Here is a 15,421-nt window from a genome sequence, read left to right on the forward strand (position 1 = left end):
TTATCCTTAGTTAAAGTGTGCTTTCTTGGATTACCACCACCATCAGCTTAGTTCATAAAAAAGGAGAATTATTTTTTCTGAATTTCTACATAATTAAATAATTAAGATGTAAACAGAGTCATTCAGAGTGGTTTGGTGTGAAATTCCAAATAAACTTACAGACTCAGAATTGTTGACAGTAGATGTGACTCCTGAGACATTATTTTCAATAGTTTTGAAAAGGTTTTGGCCTAAAACACATTTTTAAAATATTTTTAGGGCAGGGAACTACATGCACAGCATACTAGTACCCCAAAACTTTTTTTTCAGATTTATCACCATTTTACCATTATCAACAGTAAATATAAATACTCAAAAAATATGTGCAGGTTCACTGGTCATTTTAGAAAATAAATGTTCTATATTTGTTTGTAGATTGTGGCCCCAGGTTTCTATCACCATCACTGTAAGGAAATCCCATTAAGTTTCTCTAGATTGCAGCATTCAACATTAAACCCACTCTGAATAACTTTTTTTTTATATATATATATATACATATATATACATATATATATATATATATATACATATATATACATATATATATATATATATATATATACACACACACACACACAGAATTATGAAAACCTTTGTCTCTTTTAATGTATTTAAACATATGGACATTTGATCTTGACATTTAAAACAACCATCTACATGGCCAGGTCAGGCCATCCTAGCAAGTTCAGCCCAAGAGCAGACCGCAAGATGTGTGAAGAGGTCTCCAACAATTCTAAAATGTCATCACAGGATCTACAGGTAGGTCTTGCCACAGTTGATTTCAAAATACATGCATCTACTATCTGAAAGAGACTCCACAAGTTTGATTTTCATGGGAGTTGTGCAAGGAGGAAACCAAGCACAGCATTTGAGCACAAGAATCTCATACCAACTGTAAAGCATGGAGGTGGAAATGTAATGGTTTGGGGCTGCTTTGCTGCAGCAGGGCTTGGCAAGCTCTCCATCATAGAACCCACTATGAATTCATCATCGTATCATAGGGTGTTGGAGGAAAATGTGAGACTATCTGTCCAAACTGAAGCTGGACCATGCAACATGGTGATGAAAACATTCGGGTAAACCCATCAATTTCTCAAAAGAAAGAACTGGAGAGTTGGCCATCTAGAATGGCCAAGTCAAAGTCCAGATCTAAATCTTATTGAGATGCTATGGATAGTTTAAAATGGGCTGTGCACGCAAGAAACCCCTCAAAGATCACAAAGCTGAAATAATTCTGCATGGAGGAGTGGGAAAAACTTTCTCTGAGAATGCCAGAGACTGATAGATGGTTATAGGAAACATCTAATTAAGGTTATTTCAGCCAAAGGGGGAAAATCCCAGCAACTTTTTCCTCAGTAGGAACTGACATCTTTTTCATTTTTTTGTTAAATAAATGATAAAGTCAACTTTTTCTTGTTTTTGCAATTACACCATCTTTATATATATATATATATATATATATATATATATATATATATATATACATACACACACACACACACCAATATATATGTAACCACAGTATAATGCCTACTGATGAATATTTAATTTCCTGATTAAACTGGGATCTTGCACTGCATGGACTGATGTAGACGAGTCTTTTTTAACTGAGCTCTTTTCAATTCTGTCAGTTCTAACCAAATGAATGAAAATATGGTGCCTCTCAGAGGTTCTTTGAACACTGCCATTTTCATGCTTTTCCAGCAGGGGGCAATGTGGTTTCACATATTTTTCACTTTATCTTCTATGCATTTTTATCTAACTCAAGTTTGAGGACATTCCTTTAAAATCATCTTTTTTGTGATTCAGCTCTGCTAATTTAGAGAAATCACAGAAAGGAATCATGATGCCATAACACATCCAGTTTGGGAACCTCTGTACTTCCATTTGGTGGGCGTTTAGTTGCCTAGTATTCCAAGGCCTGTATTTAATACTGTATTTAAAGTCTACCTGAAATCAACCTAAAAAAAAATTTAACCTTGGTAGTTCTTGGCCCTGGTTATATTAAGCATGACTCATCATGGATCAAAAACTAAATTTAAAAACGAAATTCTAGCTTTCCTGTAATCTTCCATTAAAATGTAATGATCGCCTCTAAAATGTATTCACTTACATGTAGCTAATCATGTTAAGAGCAGAAATGAATTGTTCTTGTGAGACATTTAAGAAATATGGAAATAAGCTTTAATACAGCATACAATGTCATTAAGGTGCATTAGGGGAGCCTTTAATTGTATATATGGCCAGATAGCCAGAGATGAACAGAGTGAAAAAGACTCACGGTGGTGGTGGATGCTGCTCTTCTTCCTCGCTGTGTGGCTCCTCCTCCTTTAGAGGAAGCTCTGCGTCTCCCCACGGGTGGTTATACAGGCCCGCCAGCTCTGGAGGGGGGGAAGGTGTCGCAACCCTGCAGGGGGATGGAAGTGGCGTGCTGGCAGGCGTCCCCACTGGAGCCTTTTCTGGTTCTGAAACAAGGACAGAAAGGACAATAAGTTACCAGGGCTGAGCTAATGAGAGTCAGCAGTTACCGTCTTGTACACATTTAAAGAAAGATACATCAAGCGACAATGCCTGAAAATGTGCTTTGCTTTAACCCCTTCAACTCAGTATCTGGTCCATACTTCAATTCTTCACTGCCATAATACTCCTTAGATAACATATAATTTTCATGCCATTTATCAAATAATTTATAGCAGTCAACGAATAGCAGAATAAGTTTTAAGATTATTATCTTAATAATGAATTTAGACAAGTTTACAAGATCAGGCTCCTACCTGAAAGAAGACTTACAAACCTGAAATTTGTGGACTATTGCTCAAACTGCACAAAGAATGGGTGTTTCAGGTAGTCTTGGCTACTATGTTTGTGCTCCACTACAAGAGCGCAGGTTAAATGACAACAAACTGTTTTACTACTGTTTCTATGGTTCCTCTTCTGATACTGTCTCTGGTATAAGGACTTTGGTAACATCAATCAAAACCAGTTCAGGTCAGCCACAAAGACAATGACAACAAAAATGTACACTACCTTCAATGTAAGAATATGACAGACCTTGTTATGTCTTTACAAACAAGGCAAATGACTGTTTTTATTTAGGGGGCAAAGCATAAGGTATTACAACCATATTAAGCTTCACAAGCTATCCTATTTCTAATTCACCCAGTGAAATGTCACATCCGCTCATGGCATCTCTGGCCTAGAGCTGAAGAGGTTGAGGGAATACTGTGAAACCTGGTAAAGCTGGCTGAGGTGGCACAGGTGACTGAACAGGAGAAGGTTGCTCAGAGAGATCTGGAGTGCTAACAGGAGACAGCCCCTCCCTCATAAGTGGAGGACTCTCTCTCACACTGGGCTCAGGAGTGGGCACTGGTGTTGGTACTGGAGTCTGCTGCTACAACATTAGCAAACCATAAGAGAACACAGGTGTCAATGCAGAACTAATCATTATTAAAATGCCATCATTCAACAGTCAGGCTGTTAGCACTAATGGCAAAAAATAAATAACTTGATGAACAAAAACTGTGCAAGTATGTGCATCCTCCTTTACCTGCTGGGTGTGTATGTCCTGTGTTGAGGCAGGAGCAGCAGGCTCTCTGGAGCCTTCTCTCTGGCCCAGCATTAGAGAGATGATTTCAGCCAGCACCTCATTCACACATTGCCTGATGAGCTCCGAGTCCACTGGCACTCCGGCATCCACAAACAGCTGCAACCCTCCACCGCCCGCCGTCTCCACTGACCCACAGCAAAACACATGAGAGGCGACCTAATCATACACTTGATTGGTTATGATTATGACCTCCATTAGGAGTTCTTGCTTCAATTCCATCTGTCCTGACTTCTGTGACGATGACTCAGACCAGCACAATTTCAGTTTTGCAGAATATTACTGCTTGCAATAAACTAGAGTCATTGCACCATGTCTTACTGAGCTCTGGCAATTGTTAGTTTGTGCCTGTGCAATACACTGAAAGGAAAATGATTTAGACTTCAAACAGCTCTTTCTGGTGCCAGTATAGTTGAGCAAAGGGCTTCCGTAAAAAGTATTCAGCATACTGATGACAGACTGACATATTTGGTTGCTAGTATACAGGTCTTGTTGGGCTTAATAAATCATTACCATATCAAAGTCACTGCTAGAAAAATGCTTACCCTGCGTAAGGCAGCCAGTGTTACTCAAATTCAATGACAGAGCTCCTTGAAACATGTACCTGATATAATTCTGCTAAACTGTGCCAGCATTCTGCCATATTTCCAAAATATGCTGAACCCTTCTAGTGCATCAGCAGCCAAATAATTCTAAAGGAACAAATTGAAAGCCGCTATACATCTGACCCAAACTACTTTGCATTTGTGCCCCGTCAGCATTTCTGACTGGCACTATTTTTAGAAACTAAAAAGGCACCTATCATAAAGTGGCACTCTTGGCAAGGGAGCTCTCTTCCTCAATGTGTTGTAATGTTGCAGCGGTAGGGTGGCCGCTTTAGCGGGGAAGAGTCCAGTCAGTCCCTGAATGTGCTGACTAGGGTTTGCTGATCGAGAGACTTGTAGCCTCCTCTGCAAATTTGATACATCATTGATCTTTCTATTAAACAAGAGTGGGGATTAATGAGGCGGGGAGAGTGCATGGGCAGAGTTAAAGTGAGCCGAGTGAAATGGAGGAGAGGAGGAATGGAGGGGATGAAGAAGAGCAATTGCACTATAATGAGGAAATACAATCTCCTAGCTCTCTGACGGCCTTGACAAATGCACTACTTGCATTTGCACAAACTATGAATCAAAATTACAAGCCAAGAATAGGGAAAAGGCATGTTATGAGTAGTTTTACCATTATCCTGGTTTGCACCAGATGTTTTAGTCATTTTGTTGGAATCTTTTGACTGCAGTGATGCATTTATTTCATCACTCATGTTTGATGTAACACTACAGAAAGAGGCAGCACTATGGGAAGAGATCTGACAGTCGTGCTTGACCCAACTGTTGCACCACCATCATGTCCATCATAAAATGACATGAATCACAAACAAGGTTTACCTATATCTGAGGTCACACTGTCCTCTGGCTCTGACTCGTTGGCTGGGTCTGTTTGTGCTGGCTGAGGGAACATCCCACTGATCATCCTTGCCATGAGCTGCTGCTCCACCCTACACAAAAAAAACAAAACACTTCAATTCACTAAACCTGAAACCGCTAACATAGTACTGCGCAAAAATCACAGACTACTCTCCTTTCATTTAACTTCCGGTCAAAATGGCCATTAAGTATAAGTTATTAAACAGGCATTTCTGAGTAGATTAGACATTAGGCAATCCACTTGCATAAAGAAGATAAAAGTCAAATAGGTAAATAGGTGGAAAAATAGGTGGAGTTTGAAAAAATCTTAAAAGATTTAAAGAAAATAGGACTCCTAGCAACCATGCCAGACCTGGCAGACCCCAAAATCTGTCACCGTCAGATTAAGATTAACATCAAGCTCCACTCTTGCCTCAGATCAGAAAAAATCGACAGGTGTTTCTGTCTATCCTTCCACTGTGAGAAGACAACTCAACACTATGAGTCTAAAAGGATGTGTAGATGTCAAGAACCCACAACTGAGAAAATAGATGTAAAAAAAAAACAAAAAAAAACAAACAAACAAACAAAAAAAAATTTGCAAGACAAACAAAGAAGCTGCTGGTGTTCTCGAAACAATGGACTGGCCACCTCAGTGTCTGGACCTCAACATCATTGAATGTGTTTGGGATTACCTTGATCATTAGAAGCAGACCATCTTCTAAGACTTTGCAGTTTTCTTCCAACTGAAAGTAAGGCTCCCGAAAAGGGCTACACAACGTACATTTCATTAACTGTTGGCTCAAAACTGGCTTTTGTAATACCGATATCGCAGAAGGCTGCAATATGCAAATGCACCTCATAACCAATCACAATACGTTTATAATGTGTACTATTAACATCCTGAATGAACACTACTCCAGACAAATATAGTCCATGCGTGTTTTGATTTACTTCATTCATGTACTCCAACAAGTACTCCAACAAGTTTGATCAAAATAATGCAGGTAAGCCTTTAACCACATCACATTCTTGATTAATTTTTGATACATTGCAAGGCATAACGCAATTGAAATATGCATTAACATTATCATAACACTAGTATTTTGTTCACATTGTACAGCCCTAGTTCACAACTGTATTATGGAAATATGACAGAAATTAAAGATAAAACACACAAAAAAGTGAGCAAATGTGTTTCAAATGCATCAAACCAAGAGTCTCAGTGAAACATTCAAGTAGTAGTTTTTAATGCTGATTTTGCTGAGGTATATCAGCAACACATGCCTGAGGTTCATGTAGCGCAGTTTGTAACAGAATCAGAAAATGAGTTCCTCACCAGTCCACAAGCCTGTTCTCCAGGGTCTCTCTGTGTTGAATAGTGCTGAGTACAGGCGTTGAGAGAGGTTCAGACTGGGCCGGCTGCACAGGGAATGCTGGGCCATGATAGAGAGCAGCTGGAGGAGAGGGTAACCCATTGAGCTCTATAGGAGCTTCTTCTGGAGGTTCTTCTTCCACTTCAGGCTTCTGCTTTAACACAAAAGGAAGGAAATTGCAATAAAGAGATTTTTATAATGCAAAACAGCATGTACCTTCTGATTTGACTTACTTCTTTACAGAAAGAACTGCTGCAAATCATGATTTGTGTGGGATATCTATTCACCAGCAGTCATTGGTAAGGGCAAACAGAGTTGATGTGATAACTGTTAACACATGTTAGACAGAGTGTGAATTCATAGTGGTCATTATTGTCTAAGCAGAGCAGAGAGACATTTGTCTTCTGTTATTCTTCTTTCAATTTTTATGTGTTCGCACTGAACACTTTGGCCACTGGTTTGCATTATGTGCAGATTCCTCTGGCTCAGAGTCAGGCGGCCTTGGGTAAGGCTGGACCAATCAGCTCATTTCCAATGGCCAGGCTCCAGAGAGAGGAGGGGGGGTGGAAATAATAGCAAGAGAGTGAGAGATAGAGGAGAGAGAGGGGGAAAGAACAGGAGGGAGGGTGAGAGGGTGGAAATAATGGCAAGAGAGAGAGAGATAGAGGAGAGAGGAGGGAAGAACAGGAGGGAGGGCAAAACAGAAAGAGAGAAGGGGAAAAAAAACTTGGCAGGGTTGGCAAGTCACTGAGCTTGTTTGAAGTTTATGGCTCCATCAAAAAGCAGGTCTGTCAGAGCAGAGACACTGGAGACTTAGAGGAATGACATTTTAGGAGTGGGCATGTGGCCCTGGCTGCTCTTAGTGAGAGGGCTTGTTTGATGGGGTCTGGACTGGAGTGGCTGAGCCCTTTATTTGGCAGCTGGGAGAGCTAAAAAACTGAGTGGGAGAAAAATCGCCAGCCTTAATTGGAATTTTTAAAGGGCTTAATTACAGGCAATCGCACATGTAGTACTCAAATTCTTTTATAGTTCTTCTCAGTTTGGAAAATGTTTACATTTCCAGAGCAATAATCTTGACCTGAATTGACATGCAAACAATTAGAGACAGGCAGTATAATATTGACAGAGAGTCAACTTTTTAATAGAAATCCAATTATTGCCAAAAAGAAGCAAAATACATTAAAATGCTGAGTGAGTCGCAGCTTTTCTAGAATTGAGCACTGAAAAGCCGAATGGTTTTCAAATGTGTACAATATGTAGGCTCACAGCAAGCTAGCCAAAATGGACAGCAACCTACACACAACCTATCTTTGTAGGCGCGATCCAAATATGTAGAATTTTAAACAAATTAGTAGCTTACTGCTGTTACTGACCAAACGTCAGAAAACAGCTGGCCCACACAATACTATGGACTACTACTCTCTTTCACCACCGCTACTCTGCAGCCTTGAGAAAAAACATCAGCACGCTTTGACTCTGCATGCAGTTTGCTCCCAAAACCAAAAGGGGGCAATGTGGAATAGCCCATCTTATTTAGAGTGTGAAACCCCCCAACCCTCTTTTATTTTCATTTTCTGCACTCTTTTTTTCCTCTCCAATAGCTACAAAAGCCTGTGAGAACAACACAGATATGCTCTCCTTTCCTCTCAGTCAAATGACTGCCGTGCTATTTCCGTGCTAACTGACGGCTTGCCCTTGTCCGACCGCGCGCTGGAATCGGCCTAATGCCCAATATGCCGGGCAGCTTGGGTCGCTTGTTAGCCGTAAATATGGCAGGCTTATGGCTTTGTGTGTATGCTTGAGTGGCCTGTGATGTGAGAGGAATTCCTGAACAGCCAGCGGTGGGGCGGAACTGAACGGGGGGGCAGGGGTGGTGTTACAGGCAGTGCACACAGACAGAGACACACACACACACACACACACACACATACCACGCCCTTTTAATAACAATCGTCTAAATCAATGTCCTCTGCAGAATGATATTTTCTAATCCTTTCCCTGCTTTTGGTAATTAATGAAAGCGCCATTCTCTTTCACCCTTCGGCTCTACAAATCTCATTATGGAGAACCCAACGCTTAATGGCTGATGTGTCTGAGCAGAAGGTGTCAAACCCAATGTGTATTTTCACTTTTGTCAAATTCTAAATTGTGTATGAATCATTGTTCTTGCAAGCAGGCTGGGTGTTTTAGGCTGCCCACTCCATGCCCTTGGGCAAGTAAGCAGATGACCTTTGTGCTGTGTACTGGAGCGCATGGGACTGAGGCAAAACAGAAAAAAGATTTAGCTGGAACTACCTGGACTTCAGCGACTGCCAAGAAATTTGTTCCAGGGAAGCAGTCATCCTCCTCATCCTCATCACCAAATGCGTGGGCATCTGCTTCAGCCTGGGATGAGGCACAAAAGAGGAGAAGGTCAACAAGGTGCAAAAGCAACAGTGAAATCCTCATGTCATTAACAGCCTGAGGGATTATGAGCTTATATGAGTATGAATTATTAAAGATCATGATGATGGTCCAAAGCAAGTTGATTACATTTGACTGTGCATCATAAAGTGCTGTGTGAAACATCATTATCAGCTTCCACAGGCAGCAGCCCATCATCATCTCCTGATGCTCTTTCTACCAATCTCTGCTGCCTTTTATCACGGCAACAATGCTGACTTACCCCACAACACAATTACTCTTCCCTCAGCCGCACTCGTGAGCACCAGGCATACACACTCTCGTTTAGAGTGGACTCCCTGACTCTTGAGATTGCAAAGGTCATGACCTGCTTCTGCTTGTGAGCTCAGTATGTGAAAGAATCACAAGTCCTTCCCCCAGGGGGTTACACACCGTCTCTGCCTGCTCACCCTCGTTTCTATGGTAACGGGGAGAGAGGGAGAGAGAGAGAGAGAGAGAGAGAGAGAGAGAGAGAGCTCCTCCACTCATGTGCAAGCTCTGCACGAGACCAAGCTGGAGCCAGGCAGACAGACAGGCAGACGGCAGGCCGAGAGCTGGGCAGACAGACAGCACTGTACTAACCAGGATCAGAATCTTTATTCTTCAAGTAGAAATTTATTAAGAGCTGTTGTTGGTGTTGGCACGAAGAGAAAAAATGAATATACAACAGACAATATTCCTCTAACAATTAGGACTGTCGAGTGGGATCAGAAATTAACATTTTTTCTTAGTTGGTCAAATATTTGAATATATTAAAATTTTGAAGACATAATTCCCACACAAATCAAGACATAATTTTTCTGGACGCAAAGAAAATAAATAGGTACATAAGATAAATTCACAGGGAGATGATACACAAGTACAGATATATAAGCGTAGGAGTAAATATGTTAAATATCAAGCATCCTCAAACCCTCACACAAATTATGTCTTGATTTGTGTGGGAATTATGTCTTCAAAATTTTAATATATTCAAATATTTGACCAACTAAGAAAAAATGTTAATTTCTGAAATATCAAGCATCCTCAAACCCTCATGGTGGTTTAAATCAGTGATCAGTGATCTCAGTCTTGGGGGGGTCAAGACATGGTTGCTGAAAAAAGGTACGTAGGCCTATTCTGATGTGTCTTTAAGAAGGACTATTGCATGAAATCCCCCACACCAATAACACACTGTCATTATAAGCTAAAATGGAGTGGCTATGAGAGTAAAACCATGTGAGTGCGGTTAAAAAAAAGAGCTTACTTAAGCTTACTTGCAACTTAAGCGAGTGGCTGCAGTAGACATGCAGCAGCGATTAGGCACTTACCGGGTCCTGCTGCAGATAGGTTTTGAGATTCAAATGTACATTTTCTACATTTGAATGTGCATGTTTTGATTTAGGTCCACAAATATTAAAAAATAGTTTGACAGCACTAATAAAAATAGACAATATGCCTCTAACAATAGACGATATTACTATGGGCAATGGGCAATATCCCTTTCCGATTACTTCTGAAAGCGATTAACCGTTCAACTATTCAATTTATCAAATCATTATGCCTTCTGTTGTTTCCTCTAGCCTCATCGCAGCACTGCTGTCATTCAACGTTTCATTTCTGTGACAAGCAATTTTTTTTGATTATCATACAACAAAAGAATACAAGTTGTGTCAATGCTTCTTTTAGTGTTTTGCAGTGTCATTTGTTATAATTATTAGGGAATTATAGAACGTTTGTTTTTAAGTACAGATCAATTCTTTTCCATAAACATTACTGATGTCTAATCAATTTTGTTGACTAATCACTGCAGTCCTACACTTTACTGTATACAAGTGCAGAGGCAAACTGTATTGCAGGTGCACCAATACTGCAAACACTTTGGGGTGTAACAATGCATTGTGACATTGACATTGTGTTACCATATGAAATATGGAGAATGGACATCCTAATAATTATACCGTCTGATGTAATTACATTGATTGAAAAACAAAGTTTTCAAACAACCAGCACCAAATAACTCACTCCAGCATGTTCATGTTCATAAACACACTCCTTCCAGCTGTCAGCTCTAGTGCTGTTAGTAAGGTGTGCAACAACATGGATATAGTGATCATTATGCTTCATTCAAATTAAGTTCAGAACTGAACTGAATTGAATTGAATTGGGGGCTGAGTCTATCACTTTCTTTTTGGATTTTTTTGTGCCACAGACAAAGTGATCCACAGACAAAGGAACAGCGACAGAGAACAGCGCTGATGGAGTATGTGTAGCGGGACTGAGTGCGTGCTGCAGAATGAGCACTGCAGAGCAGCAAGCAGAAACAGCCTGCTGCAGTGGACCCAAGAGTTACACTATTCATTACTATTCCCCTCACACACGCACAAACACACAACACATTCACAGTATCGAAACAGGCTGAGGGAGACGAGCAGGTCAATAAGCAGGCGGTTCACTACTACTGAAGAAATGGTAACACAGATATTCTTACACACACAAACACACACAAAAACACATACACCTGCAGACATGCAGTACAAATGTCAGACCACTTTTTGTTCCTTTAGGTTTCCAGTCAAAGCATCCATTATGTTATTCCTTTTTCAGCTGACTCTTTTATAGCTTGCACTCTTTCAGAAGTTTCACTTTTTTCAAAGTTCGGTCTTAGAAGTTTGTTTCTGCTACTCACGCCAAGTAATCCCACACAATGAATAATGTTGAGGTCTGGACTCTGGGGTGGTCAGTCTATTGTTATGAGGTCAGTCCACTGTTCTTATTCACTTGTCTTCCTTTGACATTCTCCTTTCTTATTCAAGTGGTTTATTTTATATCTAATCTCAAAAATCTATTCTGAAAAATTATTATTTTGCATTTAACAACCATTTTTACTGGAAACTAAATAAATAAAAGGTGGTCTCTGACTTTGCACATTACTGTAGATACCCTTGCACTGTCTTTCTCCCTCACAAACACATGAATACACACACACAATATTACACAGAGAATTTCATTTTACAATTATGCTGTTTCATGAATTCAATATCCATCCAAGGCAAATACCGCGTGGGGAGCATGAGAGCTGCAGCTGAAATAAATTCCTCTCTAGTGCGTGTGCTAGGTTTCCAAGCATTGCGCTCACGGACAAGCCTCCGAGGACCCACTCATCTATTTTTCAGTATGCTCTGTGTGTGTCATCTTGGCATGCTTAGTGAGGTGTGGTCATATTCAATTCCCTCTGACCAAAGGTGCACAGGCCACAGAAGAGGCGGAGGAGGGGAGATTTTGGACCGAAACCATGTGTAAGAATCAAAGCCTGTTTCTATGTGTGTATGGGTGAACGTATGTGTATCTGTGTGCCTGTGTGAGTGCTTGTAAGGTTGAAGACTGCCAGGCTGATGAGTCATGGGCGGGCAGCTTGATGCAGAAAAAGAAAGAGAGAGAGAGAGAGAGAGAGAGAGAGAGAGAGAGAAAAGAGTCAAAAGAGTTGAGAGGAATGAGGGCAGCCATGCTGTAAGTGTGCCCTTGGCAGAGCTGTACGCCTCCTCAGGGCTGGGCTGAGGATAAGACTGACACTGTCTCTGCTAGCCAAGCCTGCTAACTGCACAGCTGGGTAAAACAAACATGCGCACACTCCCTTCATCTCTACTCTTTCTCCACAACTGTTTAGTGCTGCATTTCCCTCATCTGCTCAAAATACAGTGCTTTAAAATTGCTTGGTGAAGACAAACCACTGTGGAGAAAAGGTAATTGGGAAAGGATCAATGACTGCAAAAAAACAAAACAACAAAACAAAACAAATCAATGAGAGTAGAGAGTGCGACTTAAGGACTATCAGGTGTCTAACCACGGAGCCCTACAGACAGGGGATCAAAACATATAGAAATGAATTTGCATGGCACCTGAAGAAATTAAAAGCACCAGTTTGGGTAAACTTTGGTGAAAATGCAAATTATGTATAGATTTATGGTACATATACAGAGGTACTGTATCATTGAATTAGTTGCTGCAAACAGACTGATGAAACATTCCTGATACAATACTGTGTAGAAGTCAGAGACTGCCCTTCATTTATTTATTTTCCAGTCAAAATGACCATTAAGCACAAATTATTCATTTTTTAGAGCAAGGAAAAAAGCAAGAAACATACATTTAACATAAAATTACACAGAAGCCTCAAAAACTAAACATATTATTAACATTTCCAGTAATATTAATATATCCACTGTTTGCCTTTATTTGCTCTGGTCTAAGAGGATGGCTGCATTTTCTGCTTCTCATGATCCAAGTAATCCCAAAAACTTGAGGTCTGGACTCTCTGAGAATACCAGCAGCTTATTTGTTAGATTTGCAAATTTTCTTCCTTTTTGTCTATTTCCTTTTCTCAGTAAGAGCTTTGTGACAGTTACACATCCTTTAAGACCCAAAGCGTTGTCTACTCACAGTGGAAGGATGGACAGAAGAACAGAAACATGGATTTTTTTCAGTCCTGATGCAAGAGTGGAGCTTGATTTTCTCCTCTCTGCAAGAGATTAACATTTTGAGTACTGTTTATATGATGGCCACAGCTTTGGTGATCTTCCAGGTCTTTAGGACTTCAGGACTTCTGCTTTTTTCCACTTATTTTCCTTTGACGTTCGGCTTCCTTATGCAACCGGATTATCTTATGTCACGGGTGTACAACGTCCAGCCCCAGGGCCAAATGTGGCCCACAGACAGATTTTAATTGGCCTGTGGCTTCTTCCAAGTGGCCCGGTAGCCAATTTGTTGCAGTTTTTTTGCACTTGATAATGGCATTCAGTTTACTTAAGGCTTCAGCTATAAAGCACAAACTTGACATTGAAAACCAGTGATTTTGTTGGAGATGGAAATTTAAATACTTTTCTATTAAGAGCCACAGCAAATGCACAATCCTTATATGTCAAAAGACTGTAATGAATTTAATATCAATAGACATAAAACAAAACATGGACAGTACAACAAATATTCAGCGGAGGAGAGGGCAGAGAAACTGCATGCTACCTGCGTACCACAACACCAACACCAACAAGATTGTGACATGAAACACGTTAACAGAAACATACATGGCGATATGTTTCACTTTGACCAACATGAACATGCACAACGTGTAACTCCACTGGTGGCAGATTCCTATGTGTTCAAGGGGTCATCATCAAATTCTTGGAATGGACTGCCAGCAAGACGTTTGGTTCGATTAACTGCTCTACATTGTATTTTTGATATTTTGAAAAGTATTTTAATCATTTGTGAATAATATCTCAGCCATAAGGTATTTTGACATGGTCCAATCTGGCCCTCTTTGAAAAAAAAAATTGGACACCCCTGTCTTATATCTAATCTCCTCAGAAATATCTTCTGAATATTCCATAACTTGTACTTCATGGCCGTTTTGACTGAAAATTAAATAAATGAAGGGTGGTCTTTTGCACAGTACTGTATGTAAGGTGTCAAAACACCAGTCTAATCCATCCTCACACACCCCTGAATCCAAGCACAGAGCTCAGTGAAAGAGTTCAGTACCCATGACTCATTTCAAAAGCTCTTATGATTGAGCAAAGCAGTAAATAGGTTTTTGGTAATTTTTTATGTTTGCAGAGCGGAGCTGATTGTACAGCAGTGATGTGACTGCAGCGGGGCTACGCTGCTGCTTCATCCTCTCAGCGCTCCTTCTCGCATCAAATCATCTAACCCACACCTCTACCAAGCTGCACATGTTGCCTAGCAACCGGATATGAACGGCGGGGGCTGAGATTGCAGGAGCACGAGCAGCAGAGCTGCGGAAGAGCACTGCAGCCACTCTGCCCTGAAACACACACACACGTGTGTATACATGTACACATATACATATGTATGTATGTGTGTGTGTGTGTGTGTGTGTGTGTAAGACAGAGAGAGAGAGTGAGAGAGAGAGAGAGAGAGAGAGAGAGAGAGGAGAGAGAGAGAGAGAGAGAGAGTGTATGTGTATATAAATAGCAAGTCAATGAGAAATGCAAACTTGAGTGAAAGAGGTATCGTTCTTATTAAAAGTCCTGCTGCTTGGACCTTGGCCAAAATGTTATGGCTCAGCGTCCATCCATCTAGTGCCCCTGATTGGAGCCAGGGCCAGCCGCTATATGAGAAATGTAATGGCCTTTCTGGCTGTACTGAGCACTCACAGCACAAACACACACTACAGAAACAGTGCGGGTCCTGTCACAATGATCAATCTATGGCTGCAGAAACATTAGCGCTCATGTTGAAGCAGGATCCACTGTCTGACCGACAGTATGGCACAGTCACACTTCTAAAGCAGCTCTGTTCTCCACTTACTATGCCTCTGCGATGTGGAACCAGAGGGACACATAACCTTTGAAACAGACACAACCTCCTATACTACTCTCTAATCTCTGCAGGAAGGGTGTGAGAGAAGAGCTTTGGTCATCTGTTAATGGCTCAGTAATTTAGTCTAATGACTGCAATCAGACATGCCTGAATATGGAGCAGATAACGGCATTGAGAAATCAGAGTGCTCCCAAAGT

The 15,421-nt window shown here is 40.7% G+C and overlaps 1 protein-coding gene across 5 annotated transcripts in view; it reads right to left on the reverse strand.

Annotated features, from left to right (window-relative positions):
• kiaa0586 (KIAA0586 ortholog) overlaps positions 1-15,421 on the reverse strand; it is a 137,672-nt gene that overhangs the window by 45,988 nt on the left and 76,263 nt on the right. For 3 of the 5 annotated variants that reach the window (XM_036593555.1, XM_036593553.1, XM_036593551.1), the window contains 6 exons: positions 8,760-8,849; positions 6,428-6,618; positions 5,071-5,180; positions 3,587-3,771; positions 3,271-3,430; positions 2,321-2,504 (listed from right to left, as the gene is read on the reverse strand). In XM_036593555.1, coding sequence (XP_036449448.1) covers positions 2,321-2,504; positions 3,271-3,430; positions 3,587-3,771; positions 5,071-5,180; positions 6,428-6,618; positions 8,760-8,849 — 920 coding nt within the window. The remainder of the gene's footprint in view (positions 1-2,320; positions 2,505-3,270; positions 3,431-3,586; positions 3,772-5,070; positions 5,181-6,427; positions 6,619-8,759; positions 8,850-15,421) is intronic. The other 2 variants (XM_036593552.1, XM_036593554.1) reach the window with 2 other exon arrangements.

Source organism: Colossoma macropomum, unplaced genomic scaffold (assembly GCF_904425465.1).
Source record: "Colossoma macropomum unplaced genomic scaffold, Colossoma_macropomum, whole genome shotgun sequence".
Lineage (NCBI taxonomy): Eukaryota > Metazoa > Chordata > Actinopteri > Characiformes > Serrasalmidae > Colossoma > Colossoma macropomum.